At 42.0% G+C, this 18,604-nt stretch overlaps 1 protein-coding gene and 1 pseudogene across 10 annotated transcripts in view; one reads left to right on the top strand and one right to left on the bottom strand.

The window, feature by feature from the left end:
• Positions 1-7,141: 7,141 nt before the first annotated feature.
• On the top strand, positions 7,142-7,704 carry LOC117081345 (annotated as a pseudogene).
• Positions 7,705-15,593: 7,889 nt separating this feature from the next.
• PAK1 (p21 (RAC1) activated kinase 1) overlaps positions 15,594-18,604 on the bottom strand; it is a 148,958-nt gene continuing 145,947 nt past the window's right edge. For 4 of the 10 annotated variants that reach the window (XM_033207736.1, XM_033207734.1, XM_033207733.1 and 1 more), the window contains one exon: positions 15,594-16,932. In XM_033207736.1, the coding sequence (XP_033063627.1) occupies positions 16,846-16,932 (87 nt within the window). In that variant the 3' untranslated portion in view covers positions 15,594-16,845. The remainder of the gene's footprint in view (positions 16,933-18,604) is intronic. The other 6 variants (XM_033207742.1, XM_033207740.1, XM_033207739.1 and 3 more) reach the window with 2 other exon arrangements.

The raw sequence follows: 18,604 nt of genomic DNA on the forward strand, positions 1-18,604 counted from the left end.
ACCTCCCTTTTAGTGCCAGTGAAAGAGAGTTGTCGTAGTCTCCTAACAAACCAGGTAATTTCAAGCATTTATAAAATAGAACCGTGTTTGCCATGTGCCAGGGATTGTATTAAATGCTTTACATACATTACTGTTTCCTCAGAACCACAAAAGTAGGTAGTGTTTTGTTTTGAGACAGGGTCCTGCTATGTGGTCTAGGCTGGTCTTGAACTCCTGAGCACAAGCAATCCTCCTGTCTCAGCCTCCCAGTAGCTGGGATTACGGGTGCTTGTCACCATGGCTTGCCCTGGTTCTACTATTATACTCAGTTTACAGATCTGGAAACTGAAGCTCAGAAGGGTTAAGTAGCTTCTCCAAGGTCACAGACACGGTGACAGAGCCAAAATTTAAACACAGCACACTTGATTCCAATTACACTATACAGCGTTGTTTCCTTTAGATCTTTGCTGTCCAGTAATGTAGCTACCAGCCACATAATGGACCAGTAATATAGCTGCTAGTCCAGTAATGTAGCTACTAGCTATTTAAATGTAAATTAATACAAAGTAAATGAAATTTAATATTCAGTTCCTTAATGACTAGCCACAATTCAAGTGCTTAATAGCCACATGTGGCTAGTGGCTTCCATACTGGACAATGCAGATATAGAATCCATTATTGCAGAAAGTATATCTAGAGTATAACTGGGATATTCTTTCTTTCTCTGTCCTGATAATGCAAATAACACAAATTACCTTGGTACTTTGTCAGAAAGTTCAATTTCAAATTTAAGCTTAAGTATAGCAATACCTTAACCCTTGTGATCAACATATTCATGCCCATCTTTTTCTTGGTCTTGACTTTCTACCTGTATTTACTTATTATTGTTTCATTATAGATATTCTTGTTACAGGTTTTCTCCAATCCTTTGTGGGAAAAGGCAGAATATAAATATAAATAAATAAAAATCAGGACACATGGTCTGATTTTTGTGTGACTTCCTTAGTATAAGATACAGACTAGGACTCATGAGCCATCTATATGCTGTCCATAAGAAATTCACTTCATGGATAACAATATAGGCAGGTTGAAATTAAATGGATGAAGAAAGTTATACATGCAAACATGAATCAAAGGAAAGCAGAAGAGGTGACATTAATCTCAGATAAATTGGACTTCAGAGCAAAGAAAATTAAAAGAAACATAGAAGGACATCATATAATGATAAAAAGATTAGTCCACCAAGAAGACGCAGCAACCCTAAATGTGTGTGCAGTGGACAACAAAACTGCAAAATGTATGAACAAAAAACTTATAGGACTGAAAGAAGAAATAGACAAATCCACAGTAATAGTTCAAGTCTTCAACGCTCATCTCTCAACAATTGATAGAACAAGGAAACAGAAAATCAGGAAATACATAGAAACAGAGAACATCAACCAACAAGATCTAATTAATAACCATAGAACATTCTTCGCAACATCAGTGTGGGCTCTTTTTAAGTGCTGATGGAACATATATGAGGTATATCATGTTCTGGGCCTTCAAATGAACTTCAACAAATTTAAAGGATTTAAATCATACAGTGTATTTTCTGACCATAGAATCAAACTAGAAATCATAACAGAAAGATAATAGAAAAATCTACAAACATTAGGAAACTAAACACAGTTCCAATAATACAGAGGTCAAAGAACAAGTCTCAGTGTAAACTTTAAAAATATATGGAACTGAATGAAAGCAAATACAACATATAAAATTTGTGGGACACGTCTAAAGCTATGTTGAGAGTGAATTTTATAGGATTAAATGCATAAACTAGAAAAGAAGAAAATCTCAAATCAATAATATGTTTCTACCTTGAGAACCTAGAAAAAGAAGAGCAGAATAAAGCTCAAGCAAGTAAAAGGAAAGAAATAAGGAGGGAGTGGGGCAAGTAAGGGCAGTGCGTATGGCTATAAAAGGGCAAAATGAGGGATCCTCGTGGTGATGGAGAGGTTCTGCATCTTGACTATGTCTTAAGATATTCTACTATGGTTTTGCAAGGTCCTACCACTGGAGGAAACTGATAAAGTGGTACCATTGGAGAAACTACCACTGGTGGAGCTCTCTCTGTTATTTCTTACAACTGCATATGAATCTACAAGTTACTGAAAAATAAAAAGTTTAATTTAGCAAACAACAGAGTAGACTTTATGACACACAAGTGAAAAAGGATAATTATCCAAAATATATAAGAAATTTTAACAAAAAAATACACAAAAAAGGTAACAATGGAAACAACGAGGAAAAGATTTGAAATGACACTTTACAAATGAGTAAAAGTACAATGAAATACTATTAATATTACACACACACTAGATTGGTTATAATGAAACAGTTTAACAGTATCAAGTGTTAGCAAGGATGTTGAGCAAAGTATCCTCCCATACTAGTGACACCTGTAAATTGGTACAACCCCTTTGGGAAACCCTTAGGCATTATCTTAAAAGTTGGAGAGCTATATGCCCTGCGATGATGCAGCAATTCCACACCTAAGGTATCTGTCTTAGTCAGATTTTGTGTTGCTATCAAGGAATATCTGAGGCTGGGTAATTTCTAAAGAAAAAAAAAAAAGTGTATTTGGCCCTTGGTTCTGCAGGCTGTACCAGAAGCATGGCACCAGCATCTGCTTTTGTGGAGGGCTTCGGGCTGCCTCCACTCACAGTGGAAGGGGAAAGGGAGAGAACGCACACAGATCAAACGCGATGAGAGTCAGAAAGCAAGAGAGAGAGAAGGAAAGTGCCAGACTTTTTTAAACAACCAGTTCCCACGGGAACTAAAAGTGAGAATTCATTTACTCCCACCAGAATGAGACCAAGCCATTCACGAGGGATCCACCCCCACGATTGAAATGCCTCCCACCAGGCTCCACCTCCAACACTGGGATCACATTTCAACATGAGACTTGGGGCCAAACAAACAATATCCATGCCATAGCAATCTCCTAGATATAAATTTGTGTTTATGATACATCAGGATAAATATACAACAACATTCATAGCAGCATTGTTTGTCATAGCCTCAAACAACCCAAATGTTTATCAACAGAAGAATGGAAAATATCAGCATATTCATATAATTGAATAACATGGAGCAAACAAAGCCAAAAGATGAGACAGCACACATACTAGGCTTTCTAGAATAGCATTGAGGGAAACCAACATATTTCTCCCCCAAATATTGAGAATCGTTCAGTCAAAGACATTGAAAACACAGAGGAACACTGTCTCAGCTTCTACTCGCCTGATGGCAGAACATAAATCCTTCCTTACTACAAACAGCACTTGCTTATCCGCCCAGAGAGGGCGCTAGCAGGCACCAGAGAAATCTGAGAACAGATTTTACTACCTTCCCGCATTTTCACACCTCTTAAAAGACATCTGTGCTCTCCTCTGTCTTGCCATAATGAGATTTGTTACTCTTTGTTAAAATGCTATTTAAACAAGGCTCCTAAGCCACTACTTTGAGAAAGATATTTTTGAACTGAGCCCTCTCCCATATGATGTCAACGTATGTCAAACTTCTGCTGATTTTTCTTTTGTAAATCTGACTTTGGTTTTGTTTTTCATTTTTTATTTTTTGTTTTTTTGAGACGGAGTTTTGCTCTTTTTGCCTAGGCTGGAGTGCAGTGGTGCGATCTGGGCTCACCACAACCTCTGCCTCCCGGGTTGAAGTGATTCTCCTGCCTCAACTTCCCGAGTAGCTGGCATGCGCCACCACACCCGGCTAATTTTGTATTTTTCATAGAGATGAGGTTTCTCCATGTTGGTCAGGCTGGTCTCAAACTCCCAACCTCAGGTGATCTGCCCCCCTAGGCCTCCCAAAGTATTGGGATTACAGGCGTGAGCCACCATGCCTGGCCCTGACTTTGGTTTTAAGAAGAGTGTCTCAACTAAGAATTTATATGGGTCAAAAAAAGAATTATATCTTCCCTTCAGCATTTATTGGATCAGTAGTAGGTGTGGAGATCTGCTGTAGCCCATTCCATTTGGAGTCAGCACACAGGAATGAAAGAGAGCTGGGTCCTTGCATGATGATGGTGTAGTGTCTCCTAATCCACTAAGCCCCTAAATTGCCAGTGAGGAAGGCTATTTCTTCGCCTTTTTGAGTAAAAGGCCTGAAACATCAAAGAATGGCTGGCCTGACAAGGGCAGCAATCCAATAGATACATGACATGGCTGGTAGAACCGTGGCTTCTGGTCCGTTCCACCACTTCATTTGTCAGTGAGAAGTGCACAGGCTCTCTCCTGACAATAGCAGGGGCAAAATTCTATGTCTTGTTATGGCAGACAAGTGGCCTGGTCAGCATTCTAGTAGGACTGATTGCCTTAAGCACTGGCTGTAGCCAGTTTCCATGGAGCTTGAAGGCCAACTCCTGTTCTGGGAGGCCAGCCTGTAGGGAAGGCCCAAGTTAGCTGTATTTCTCCACCACTGCAGTTCTCCACCTCCAATCTATATGTGGCCTCTATGCATCGTTCCCTGTTCCATCAGGAATATATGCCACTTCAACCTATAGGCAACTATGGCAGTGGTTCTCAAAATTGAGCTATATCAGAAATACCTGGAGGGTCTATTAAAACACAGATTGCAGATCCACGGAGGACCCTGAGAATTAGCATTTTTAAAGAGTTCCCAGGTGATGCTAATGTTACTGATCCAGAAACCACACTTTGAAAATCACTGGAATAGAGAAAGCCATGAATAGTCCTACCCTAAATCAAGGGCTAAGAGGGCCCAGGCTCAGCCAAGAGAAGAGGCACCAGAGTTCTGATGGGAGTTAGATAACCATTAGACAACCATATGCCTTTTCCTATATGTGGAATACTGATTATTTTACTTACTGCTAATCACAATCCATAAACAGACCACCCTTTGGCTCTTGGATTATAGACATCAATTCTGTGATCTAAATCCACTTTGGTTAAAATAAAACATTAGTAGCAACAGCAATAATAAATAAAAATAAAACCACCCTGGTTAAGAAGTCCAGGCTAATCCACTGGATGACTAGACGGGTTCCATTAGCTATTTAGCCTAGAATAACTGCAGATTTTCTCTTATTGTCTTTAGTTTCAGTTACTCCTGGCCAGGAATATGACTACATTGTGACTCCTAGTCCTGATCCCTGACTGGCAACTGGGAAGTTTTCTCCTTCATATCTAGGCCAAATTGTGGCTGTGGGGGCCTAAAGATCCCAGAAAATATGAAACAGCTGAGTGTTTACCTCAGGGTTGTAGGTCTTGTTCTCTGGAGGCAAACAAGGCCATTTGACCACACAGGAAGAAGCTAGGAGAGACCCATGGTCCAGTCCAAAGTTATGTGTGTGCACATGCATGCATGCACTGTGTGGAGTAAAGACAACAGTCATGGTTACAGGGCTTGGATAGAGGCCAACCAAGGCCTGTTGCATTGCTTCCAGGCCTTTCCCGATGACCAGGAATTCTGTGTCATCCCAAGAGTATGAGGACAAGCTAGACATTGAGACCTGAGTCCATTGTTGACAGTTTCACAGGCAGGTGGGTAGTCTAGCATAATTCAACAGAGTAGGAGAGGAAGCTGGAAGTAGTAAAATGTTACGAAAACACTAGACTGTTTCCAGCTCTCCTCTGCTGCATGTAGTAACTGATGGCTGATCCAGTATTGTGACAGATTAGCAAAGGAGCCACTGGCAGCCAATCAGAGATGCCTGGAAGAATTTGGGATGGCTGAGTGACAGTCCTCCCAGAGGGATCCAAGAACAAGGTAGTGTGTCTTCCCTCCACTTATCTCCTACAATTTCAGGTATTCCCTTATTTCTGGTGAGGGGCTTCTTCTGAAAAAATCTATAACATCTGGCCCAGTACAGTCACCTTAACAGGAAAACAGGAGTAGCCCCATCACCCCCAGTCTTCTTATATGACCCCACAGTGGTTGAACTGCATTTACTTGCACCCAAGGGTGAGGACAAGCCAGCCCAGTGCCCATGTGGCAAGGTATATAGTACCATCAAATGCAGGATAAAGGTGTTAAGTGTGATCTCAGATAGATGGGCTACACTAGATAGCCATGAGACAGCACTGCCTTCGGGTTGGTGTCTGCCCACTCTTGGTGTAGGGCATTGTGCAGAATTCCCAACTACCGAAGAGAATCAGGGTAGGGAAAAAAAAAAAGTGCAAAGGTGTGGAAAGGAATATCTAGGTTCAGGTCCCTGCAGTGCAGTTGTACTACTCCAGTTATTTTCTCATCCCCTAACTCCTGAGTCCAGATGGACCCTCACAGGATGTGCTGGAAATAATTCTTTTTTTTTTTTTTTTTGTGAGATGGAGTTTCACTCTTGTTGCCCAGGGTGGAGTGTAGTGGCGTGATCTCAGCTCACTGCAACCTCTGCCTCCCAAGTTCAAACGATTCTCCAGCCTCAGTCTCCCAAGTAGCTGGGACGACAGGCATGCGTCACCATGCCTGGCTAATTTTGTATTTTTAGTAGAGACAGGGTTTCTCCATGTTGGTCAAGCTGGTCTCGAACTCTCGACCTCAGGTGATCCACCTACCTCAGCCTCCCAAAGTGCTGGGATTACAGGCGTGAGCCACCGTGCCCGGTGGCTGGGAGGAATTCTAAGATGACCCACCAACATTCCCAGCCATTGGTGTCCACATACCTTCTTCCAGCTATTCAGGCTAGGTACTGTGGTGAAGGGGTTTGCACATGTAATTAAGTTCCCCAATGAATTGACCTAGAAATAGGGATTATCTAGGCAAGCCTGGTCTAATCACATGAGCCCTTTAAAAGTTTTCTCAGGCTCGGCCGGGCGCGGTGGCTCAAGCCTGTAATCCCAGCACTTTGGGAGGCCGAGACGGGCGGATCACGAGGTCAGGAGATCGAGACCATCCTGACTAACACTGTGAAACCCCGTCTCTACTAAAAAATACAAAAAACTAGCCGGGCGAGGTGGCGGGTGCCTGTAGTCCCAGCTACTCGGGAGGCTGAGGCAGGAGAATGGCGTGAACCTGGGAGGCGGAGCTTGCAGTGAGCTGAGATCCGGCCACTGCACTCCAGCCCCGGCGACAGAGTGAGACTCCGTCTCAAAAAAAAAAAAAAAAGTTTTCTCAGGCTTTCCGAGTCCCTGACCCGCGGGCGTTGGGTATGAGTGGCGACCTCCGCCCTGAGGGTTCGTGGCCAACCGCTCCTTCGCAGTCCCTGCCGCTACTGTCCACAGTCTGCATTGTAGAGAAGACCGTGGGTTGGAAGAGCGCCATCGCCGCCAGTGTTTGCCGGGCCCTTTTTATCGGGTACTGCATCTACTTCGACCACAAAAGACGAAGTGACCCCCCCCAGCTTCAAGAATAGGCTTCGAGAGCGAAGAAACAGAAGCTTCCCAAGCAGAGAGCTGGGTTTTCCAACTTACCTAACCTTAAAGATGCTGAAGCTGTTCAGAAATTCTTCCCTGAAGAAACACAGCTTGGTGAAGAGATACTAGCTCAAGGTGAATATGAGAAAGGTGTAGACTATCTGACAAATGCAATTGCTGTGTGTGGACAGCCTCAGCAGTTACTGCAGGTCTTACAGCAAACTCTTCCACCACCAGTGTTCCAGATGCTTCTGACTAAGCTCCCAAAAATTAGAGAATTGTAAGTGCTCAGAGCTTGGCTGAAAATGATGTGGAATGAGAAACAAATGTCAACATAATAAAATCTTAGTTAAAAATATTTAAGGCCGGGCACCATGGCTCACACCTGTAATCCCAGCACTTTGGGAGGCCAAGGCAGGTGGCTCACGAGGTCAGGAGTTCGAGACCAGCCTGGCCAACATGGTGAAACCCCCATCTCTACTGAAGATACAAAAAATTAGCCGGGTGTGTTGGCAGGCACCTGTAAGCCCAGCTACTCAGGAGGCTGAGGCAGGAGAATCGGTAGAACCCAGGAGGCGGAGGTTGCAGTGAGCTGAAATCGTGCCATTGCACTTCAGCCTGGGCGACAGGGTGAGAGCTCCATCTCAAAAAAAAAAAAAAGTATAGATATACATATATATTTAAAATTCTTGGGAGTTGAGCAGCTCTGGGGGAATAAGGGCAAATATGCTTATGAACTACACTGAAATCTACCAAAGTTAATGTTTACTTTGTGTAGATCCATTTGTCTATTTTTTTCCCAGTGAAAAGTGTATTTTGATAGAGAACTTTTCATTTTATAAATACACTATGAGTTACTGAAATATTATGGATTTTGTTTATTCTAGAAACATAGTTAAACTGTACATATGACATGGCTTATGTTAAAAATACCCAGTGCACAGTTTTGAAAATAGGGGGAAAAAAAAGTATAGGAGAAACTGAAGAATGTACACTTTTTTAGCTTGTACATTTTTGCTGTAAATCCGGAAATCTGACAGACTTGATTGTGTTTGTGAAAACTGAGCGTTAAAGTTTTTGAGCAATCATTTATTTCCATTTAATCTCTTAGACATAAATATGTGAGGTGTGCTGCTGTCCTGTATTAACAACTTCATTCCCTTTCTGTATATCGGTCTTGAAATGCTTTGTTTAAATCAGTGGGCTTAATGTGTTCTGGGTATATACCTCCTTGTATTTTAAATATATGTAGTTGCAAATAGCACCAGGAATTAGAGCTATGTACATCCCTAATCTAGCCTTGTGAGATTCACAGTTCCTGTGTGCTCACTTTCCCTCCATTCTTTACATGAGAGAATGTGTCTGCTGATCACCAAAGTGTCCCTTTCAGCTTCTGATTCACTGGGTTCTGATAAGCATCTTTAAATCCATCTTAATCTAAGGAATGTACGTGGGCAACCAGGCCTTGCATTTTTTTATATTCTGAATTTTGCATGCTTGTCTTAGTATTTCCGAGTTGATTTTTTTTTTCTTTTTTTTTTTTGAGACAGAGTTTTGCTCTTGTTACCCAGGCTGGAGTGCAATGGCATGGTCTTGGCTCACCACAACCTCCGCCTCCCAGGTTCGAGCGATTCTCCTGCCTCAGCCTCCCGAGTAGCTGGAATGACAGGCATGCACCACCATGCATGGCTAATTTTTTGTATTTTTAGTAGAGACAGGGTTTTTCCATGTTGGTCAGGCTGATCTCAAACTCCTGACCTCAGGTGATCTGCCAGCCTCGGCCTCCCAAAGTGCTGGGATTATAGGCGTGAGCCACCGCGCCTGGCCGAATTGATCTTTTTTTAATGGTATAACTATCTTGTTGATTTTCACTGAAATTATATGGTTCTGTCACTTCTCTGTAAATTAATCTGAAACTTTTAAGGTAACTGGGATGATCTGCTTGTAAAAATGTTTGTTGCCTTTTGCTTTTATCGTCAATGTACCAAATCCTACTTCAACTTGATTAATTTATCTTGATAAACGATGAGAGTAAGTTACAACTTGTGACTGAAAACTTGGAAAGAATGGAGCAGGTGGGACCTCTTATTCTCAAATAGTGACATATTTTCCGTAGTCACATATTCCATTTCAGAATTGAGTAAGGATCCTTGGTACTTGGCGGCATCTGTTGAACTGAGTAGCATTTCTCATTGTAAAGATTGCCTTTATTCTGTCTAAACTTCTGTGGAAAGATCCCAGAGACTTTTCCTATGTACTAGGCATTTTATTTTGGTTTACTTACAAACTCTTCTTACTTGTTATTAACCTTGGGTTTTTGTGGTGTAGTGGAAAGGGAAACAGTTCTAGTTTCTGCCTCTGATTAGCTGCAGAGCCTTGAGCAAGTCACATTTCATCTCTGAACTTAACCTCTACTATTAGACTAGGTGATTCACATTTCAGGACCTTTCTCAGGTATCTTGAGGGTTTGTGATCCTGAACCCTTAAACAGTGCTTTTTTGGTGACACAGGATGCTTTTGGCGGGGGCGGGGCGGGGGATTGACAAGTACAAACATGCCAGTTAGTTTTACTAGTGGGATCCCAAATCCAAAGCAGTGTAGTGGTGATTGGTCAGTGATTAACCAGGCAGCTAAGAAATCTTAGGCACCAACCCAGATGTATATAGAGGGGCAGTTAGAGAGAGAACAGGGGTGGGAAAGGGAGCAAGGGGCAGACAGCTCAGCATGGAAAGAATGGGCTCAGAAAAAGGAGGGCTGGCTGGAGGAGTGAGAAGTAGCTTAGGTTTGGGGAGGGTAGAAACACCATTTCCTTGTGAACTGGAGTGCAGTATGAGCTGAGTATCACTTGGCTCTGAACATACTGGCTTTCCTGTAATGCTTGAAAAGGCAGTGATATCTTCATTTTATAGCTCATTAAGCCAAGTACATTTTCTTATTTAAATGACAACTTTGGTGCTTTAAAATGAGGTACCACTTTTTAAAGCTAGCTGTGCCAAGTTAAAGAAAAAATCAGCACTTTTTTCTCCCAAAAATGGAATCACCAAACACTATCTGTTCCCATCTTAAGTTTTACAAGGTGATAGAATCAGGTCGTTGTAGTGATGCTGGCCAAATGGTGCTCAGCAGGTGAGAACGAAAAAATCCCAAATTTTGGTGGAGTAATAAACAGCTTGAATGTTTCCATGTGTTAATGTTGCACACTTACTAAAAACAAAAACTTTGGAAATGGGAAATAATGTGTTAGTGCAACAGTTGACATGCTTCTTTGGGCAAAGATCCATTGTTTTGTTCCACAATTCGTACTTAAGGTGAAAGAACATTTAAAACATAGACTTACTGGCCGTAGCAATGCTGGCCTGTTAACTAGAATTTAGGTTCACATTTATGTAACATGTGTAAAACCTAGTGGAGCGTGCATAGTAGGCAGTCAGTAAATGTTTGGTTCCTTTTGCCTCTCAGTAAGTTTATTTTACCAACTTCCTGCCTGCCATTCTGACTTTATTAAATCAACCTGTGGACCAGAGTGTTAATGAAATGGCATTGCAGAAGAGATTAGAAAATTGATATATCATGCACATATCATACACAATCTTCTTGTAATGCAAAAAATGCAGTTTTAGGGCCTGGTGCAGTGGCTCATGCCTGTAATCCCAGCACTTTGGGAGGCCGAGGTGGGCAGATCACAAAGTCAGGAGATCGAGACCATCCTGGCTAACACGGTGAAACCCTGTCTCTACCAAAAATACAAAAGAATTAGCTGGGTGTGGTGGCAGGCGCCTGTAGTCCAGCTACTCGGGAGGCTGAGGAAGGAGAATGGTGTGAACCCAGGAGGCGGAGATTGCAGCAAGCCGAGATCGTGCCACTGCACTCCAGCCTGGGCAACAGAGCAAGACTCTTTCAAAAAAAAATGTAGTTTTATTACTGCTTGTGCCTCAACTGTTTAAGTGAATATTAAAGGCCTTGGAGGAAAAAAAAGTTTTCTCCGGCTAGTTGCAGAAGCAAAGTCAGAGAGATATATTCTAGCTGACCTGGAAGAAAACAAACATGTATTTTGTGAGTTACCTATGGGAGCCATGTGGCAAGAAACTGCAGGCATCCTCTAGGAGCTGAGTGGTCCCCAGCTGACAGCTAGCATGAAAATAAGACCTTAGTCCTACATCTATAAGGAAATGAATTCTACAACCAACCAGTGAGCCTGGAAGAAGACTCCTAGCTCCACGTGAACCACAGCCTGAACCAACACCTGGGGGATTTCATTCAGTTTGATGAGGCCCTGAGCAGAAAATTCAGCCATGCTGTGCAGACTTCTGACTTATAGAAACTATCAGATAATTTGTGTTGTTTTAAGCCACAAAGTTTATGGTAATTTGTTATGTAGCAATAGAAAACTAATGCAGGCAATAAATGTGTTCAGGACATACAGAATTAGACAAGCTGCAAGTGTCTATGAATAGAGTTTCAGGGTTCTCTTGCCTTCATACTCTGCAGGCAGTAAAAAATACAGGAATGTGTTGTGTTAAGATGCCTGGGCATGATCCACTGTCTGAATGGATATCTAAACATCCTAGTAGTAAACAGTCATTCCTACAGAGCCTAAATTGTGTTGGAAAGTTCACAGGACAACTAATGCTTCTGTCTTAACACCTAATGAATCAGACAACTCTAAGAATCCAGAGGGGTGATCATTAATGATTCCTTAGTCCTCATCAAACTTACCAGTTTACCATCACAGTCTTAAAATCAGGGTACAATCTTTGGGTTCTCATCACTCCTGTCTCCTGGATGGGCTATACCATCAGCTAGCATTCTCTATATCTCACCCATAAACTGTCAGTCTAATTGTTACCTGTCCTTTCAATAACTGCATGGAGGCACTCCTGTACCTTTTGGGATTTTTTCCCCAATAAAACAACATTGGGGGTCACCAGTCTCATCACTTTTGACCCCTTGATCTAAAAGCCATTACCCCATAGCATAAGAGCTGTCAGCTCAGGCCGGGTGTGGTGGTTTATGCCTGTAATCCTAGCACTTTGGGAGGCCAAGGTGGGTGGATCACTTGAGCTCAGGAGTTTGAGATCAGTATGCGCAACATGGTGAAACCCTGTCTCTACAAAAAAAAAAAAAATAATAATAATAAATACAATAAAATCAGCTGGGTGTGGTAGCTAATCTTGTAGTCCCAGCTACTTGCGGGGCTGAGGTGGGAGTATCACTTGAGCCCAGGAAGTGGAGGATGCAGTCAACTGAGATCCCACCACTGCACTCCAGCCTGGGCGACAGAGTGAGATCCTGATCTTGAAAAAAAATAAAAAAATAAAAAGCTGTCAATGTAGTTGGTCTCCCCTAAGGGATATCTCTTTTACCTAGAATTGTAGTTAAAAAGGGTGACAATTTTTTTTTTTTTTGAGACAGATTCTCACACCATTGCCTGGGCTGGAGTGCAGTGGCGTGATCTTGGCTCACTACAACCTCTGCCTTCAGGGTTCAAGCGATTCTCCGACCTCAGCCTCCCAAGTAGCTGGGATTACAGGCGCCTGCCACCATGCCCAGCTAATTTTTTTTTGTATTTTTAGTAGAGACAGGGTTTCACTATGTTGGCCAGGCTGGTCTGAAACTCCTAACCTTGTGATCCTCTTGCCTCAGCCTCCCAAAGTGCTCGGATTACAGGCATCAGCCACCACGCCCGGCCCTGAAGGGTGACAATTTTATGAGTCAACTTGACTGGGACGTGGGATGCCCAGATGGCTGGTTAACTGTTACTTCTGGCTGTGTCTGTGAAGGTATGTTCAGAAGAGGGGTGCATTTGATTTGGTGGACTGAGGAAAGCTGGTGGCACGCCCCAGCATGAAAGGGCATCATCCCTTCTGCTGATGGACTGAATGGAACAAAAAGGCAAAAGGAAGGTTGAATTTGCTGTCTGCCTGTTTTGAGTTGAGACACTGATCTTCTCCTGCCCTCAGAGCTCCTGTCCTCAGTCCTTCAGACTCAGAGTGGAATCTACACCATTGGCTCCCTGGCTCTCTGGCCTTCAAACTATGCTACCAACTTTGCTGGGTCTCAAGCTTGTGGAGCAGATCCCAAGAGTTAAGTCTCTGTAATCACATGAGCCAATACCTTACACAGTAGTCCCCCCTTATCTGCAGGAGATATGTTCAAGACCTCCAATGGGTGTCTAAAACCATGGATAGTACCAAACCCTGTATATACTATGTTTTTTTTTTTTTTTCCTATACATAGACCTATAATAAAGGTTAACATATTAGGCACAGTAAGAGATGAACAAGAGTAATAAAATAGAACAGTTATAACAATACATTGTAATAAAACATATGTGAATGTGGTCTCTAAGTATCTTATTGTTCTGTGGGTTACTAAAACCATGGAAAGTGAAGCAGCGGCTAAGTGGGGACTACTGTACTAGATATCCTTTTTGTATCTCACATAGACCACCTCTTTAGGCCTTCCTAATCTTTGCTTTTTAGGAAAGAGCAACACCTTAGTAACACTGACATCTCAAGCTGCTCCCCACTCACAGGCAAGGGAGGAACATCAGGGAAGGGTCCCATTTGATTGGCTCTGCTCAGGTAAGGTCATATGCCATTCTTTACACAAGGGGCATGTCATCAGGGTACATATTCCACATTGTTAGTTTAAAATTCATCCAGTACCGATTCAGCCTTACTCTCAGTGAACCCTCCTGGGAGACAGCTTCCTCCAAGGTCATTAGTAACCACAGAATTCTGTCCCTGAAGAGATCATCACTAACTTCTACCTCAAGTCTCTGGTTCACAGTGAATCTAAGCTTCTCAGGAACTTAATCAAAGCTAGTAGTCCAGCCTTTCCTGCAGTGGAAGTCTCCTCATAGGTGACTCTAAGGTTCTTAAAAAACAACCTTGGAATACCATCCTGGGTGCTATCCCCCACCCCTAGATCTCCATTCTCAGGAATATAACTCTTAAATTCCTTGGCTTGGCAGGTTTTGTTTCTGCAACCAGTCAGTGACCCACAATCCCAGTCCTTGAATATGGTTGGCCAGCTGTCCTGTGCCAAGAGGGCATTTTCTCACCCAAGGTGAATCTTGGTTCTCTAATTCCTTGGTTGGTTTCCATAATACCCAGTTACTGCTGCCATTATGAAGCAGACAAGGGCAGCTGATAAGACAGTATCCACTCCAGACCTTTTAGAGCCTGCTACATTGGTGGAAACGTGGTTACAGAACATTAGCTGGAGTGTGGAAACTCTAATGTCCATCACCTTCCGGGGCAAAGAAATGTAGTAGGGCCTGGATATCATACTCCAGAGAAGGACTCCAGGCACTGAGCCATGGGGATTATATTTTGCATACCTAAGAAGCACCACATCTTCTCTAGTAGTTATTAGGTGCTGTGATCCAATAGTAAAACCACACAACAGAACACTGGCCTCTAGCTCTGTTGTGCCATCTTTGAGTAGCATTTTCTCTGGTGTGATCAGAGCTGGGGCTCAAGCCTTATGGTTGTAGCTGTAGGATGTGACAGACCCGTGGCCTGATTAGCCACCTGGGAATTCTACCAGGTATGGCTGCCTTGAGCAGTTGGCTGTAGTCCATTATGACAGAGTTCTGCAGAAAGCCAACTCCTTTGGAAGGCCAGTCTTCAGAGAATTCATCTTGGACAAGTTAAAACTTTCCTCTCAAGTGCTTACAGCCGGAATAATAAATGAACTAGAGCTACACACAAACTAGGTACATATATCTTAAAAACATAAGCTTGAGTGGAAACAATAACAGGCACAAAAGAACGTATCTATTATGATATGTTTATTTAAAGTTCAAAAACTGGCCGAACTAAAATCTACTTGTATTGGAACACACCTGAATGTGATGAAAGTATAGAGAAAAGCAAGAAAGTTATTTAAATAAAAGTCAAGACAAGTGGTTACCTCTTGGGTGGGGGCTATAATGAGAAAGGGAAGGACAAGATAGAGAAGGTTCTTATTATCAGTGTTCCATTTCTTGATTTGATGGATACAAGTGTGTTTATAATTATTCTTTAAACAATACAAATGGTTTTGGCCAATTTCTCTTAATTTATATTTAACATAAAAGTGTTAAAAAGAAAGAATACACATTCAAGTATATAGTGGTAAAGGGGCATCCTATCTGCAACTTACCACTCTCAAATTGTTCAGAAAGAAACTATTCATTATTTCATATAAAAAATTCGAAAAGGAAAGAGAGAACAAAAGAAAAAAGGCATACTCCAATAGAATACTTTCATCTCCTTTTATTGACGGACATAGAAATTTATGCTGCAGAGGCAGTAGTACCTCAGAGCATGAGAAGGTAGTCAATGGGGCTGACATGACAAGTCACAATGCTGGCCTGGGGTCCTACCTTAGTGGGAGAACCAAAACCACAAAAATAGCAGGAGGTAGCAAACATCCCCAATGCCCAATGTAAGCATTTCCATTGGCAAAGAGCTTGGCCATGCATCTTAAAAACAGGGTCCCCTCACAGCTGGCAGGGTATCATGTCAGGCTGCCAAATCCATCCAGAACTAACATGCAGTCTCTAATCTGGAGACTCTTCATTGTGACCAAAAGATTTAGACCATTAGAAGATCCAAGTTAATCTTTCAGCTCCTTACCCCAGGCAGAAAAAGGGGCTGAGTTCCTGAAACATCACACAAGTAGAGCTGGACAGGTGCTGATGCCCAGCCTTGCTCTAAAAGTAGTCACCTTTTTTCCCCTGACTTCTCAACAATGCTCTCACTCAGTATGTGCCCTAGAAAACCTCTCAATGTTATAAACAAGGGACAAGATAGGGGCAGCAGCCTAGGGTATGCAGGGAATCAAAAGCTGCTACATAGCTGAGAGCATTTCACAAGAAACAGCATGGGAACACTATTGGGTCAAGGTCCTCCCAAACAGCTGCTAGAAGCACACATAAAGAAAAATGTGGTTGTTCTCCCATGTCAGGATCAGCTGTGCCAAAGTCATGGTCCAGGAAGCTGAGCCTCTTCATATCCCTGGCAGATTATCAAACCCCATGGCATTCCCAAGCTGTTCCAGTTTTCAAGTATAATGAGGTGTCTGGGCAGTTCAGTCACAGAAAAGCAAGCACTAAAGAAATCTCAACTGATTACAAATTGATATTATCAAACCATAAATTTAAATAGTCAAGAATTAATTATAGGGGATGGTTATGAAGGAGGTGAGGATTTTGCCATATGGAAGACTAGAAACATTTATTCATATAAACTCTTAATCAAACCACCCTCATATCCATGAATTGGGAGGAAATTTCTTATTTAGAAGTGGCCATCATCTGATCAGTCATTCAGTTGCCGTTCTCTTCAATGCTGGACACATGGTTTCCAAGGATCAAAGTCTTGAGAGCACTAGATCAGGAAATGGGAGAAGCAAGGCGAGGAGAAGAGGGCACCAGGAGTTGGAATTTCTGAAATGTGCATTTATCTCACAGAAGACTTGGCACAATGAGGCTGGGGTAGGTGTGGTTTTAGTGATTGTTCTTTGTTGCCTCCTTTGCTGCAGCAATCAGTGGAGTGAGGCTAGAGAGGGGCTTGGCAATCTTCAGGAACTGATGCTAGAAGGGAGAAAAATAGCAAAAGACACATGACTATTTACCATTCTTCCCCAGTAAGCGTTACAAGACATAAGGGCATCCTTGTTTGTAAAAGGTGCTGTGTGGAAAGCTTCCGATCATCCCCGAATTGAAGGACTTCTTAAAACAGACCACTTTGGAAAACCGTTTGGCAGCATCTACTTACAGATAAACATACATCTACCTATACCCTAGTAGTTACAATCCTAGGTATATTCCCAAAAGAAAAGAGTTTGTATAGCCACCAAAAGATATACATAGAAATGTTCATAGAAGATTTGCTTGTAATAGCCAATAACCAGAAAGAACCCAAATGTCCAAGAGAATGGAAAAATGAATAGTGTTATATTCATATAATACTACACAGAAAACCACACAGCAATAAAATAAGTAATTGGTACACTGACAATGGGTTGAATCTCACAGACATGTTAAGGGAAAGAAGTTAGACAAGCGAGTTCATATTGTTTTATTCCATTTCTTCCGAGGTAAACCTAAACCATGGTGATAATCAGAATAATAATTACCTCTGGGGAAGGTATTGAGAGATCATGACCCAGTAGTATATTGCAATACTGCAGTTTAGGAGAATTGATCTAGGAATTTATTGTTCTATCCTCAAATCCAATAATGCTAATTCATTTAGTAAAAAGTTCAGTAGCTTGGTCCTTTCCCAAATCACTTTCACTGCACTGTACTTTGGGCCATACCTTCAACCTTTAATGACTATTTAGGAGAAAATATATGAAAATTGCATCTATATTTTCAGTAAAACCGTTACGGAAAACAATTCCCTTTTTTTTTTTTTTTTTTTTTTTTGAGGCAGAGTCTCACTCTGTTGCCCAGGCTGGAGTGCAGTGGTATGGTGTCGGCTCACTGCAGCCTCCGCCTCCCGGGTTCAAGCAATTCTCCTGCCTCAACCTCCTGAATAGCTGGGACTACAGGCACCCACCACCATGCCTGGCTAATTTTTGTATTTTTAGTAGAGACGGGGTTTTGCCATACTGTCCAGGCTGGTCTCGAACTCCTGACCTCAAGTGATCCACCCGCCTCAGCCTCCCAAAGTGCTGGGATTACAGGCATGAGCCTCCATGCCTGGCCTAACAATTCCTTATGTAATTCTCAGAGCCTCTTACCCAAAAATGGTGTTTTTTTTTTTTTTTAAACATTTAGTAGTAAAAAAGCTTTGTGTCTTAAAGATGTAGGATATTTCTTCTATTTGATAAAAAATATAGGAACTATCACATTTCCTTTTCTGCCCTGGCTACCAGGAAATTGAGAACCAAATTTGACCTCTAAGCATAATTACTCAACTCACATGAACATATCTGATTCTTCTGCCATACTTCTAATTCCCTTGATTAGTCATATTGTATATATGTATACACACACACACACACACACACACAGAGAAAAAGAGGGAAACATATATACAATATTCTTTGCTGAGAATTTTTTCAACTTCTGTTGGGACAGAGATAGTATAAAGAGCTACTGAGAACAAGAAGGTACTATTACTATGAAAGGAATAAAAGATCCTAGCTAAATCATGAAGATAGGAATTCCAATATATATCATCCTATGTATTTTTGTCCATAAGTGTGTTCTCACAGGAGAAACAGATGTGAAGCTTTTATGATTTATGATTCTCAAA

This window comes from Trachypithecus francoisi, unplaced genomic scaffold (genome assembly GCF_009764315.1).
Source record: "Trachypithecus francoisi isolate TF-2019V2 unplaced genomic scaffold, Tfra_2.0 Lachesis_group8, whole genome shotgun sequence".
NCBI lineage: Eukaryota > Metazoa > Chordata > Mammalia > Primates > Cercopithecidae > Trachypithecus > Trachypithecus francoisi.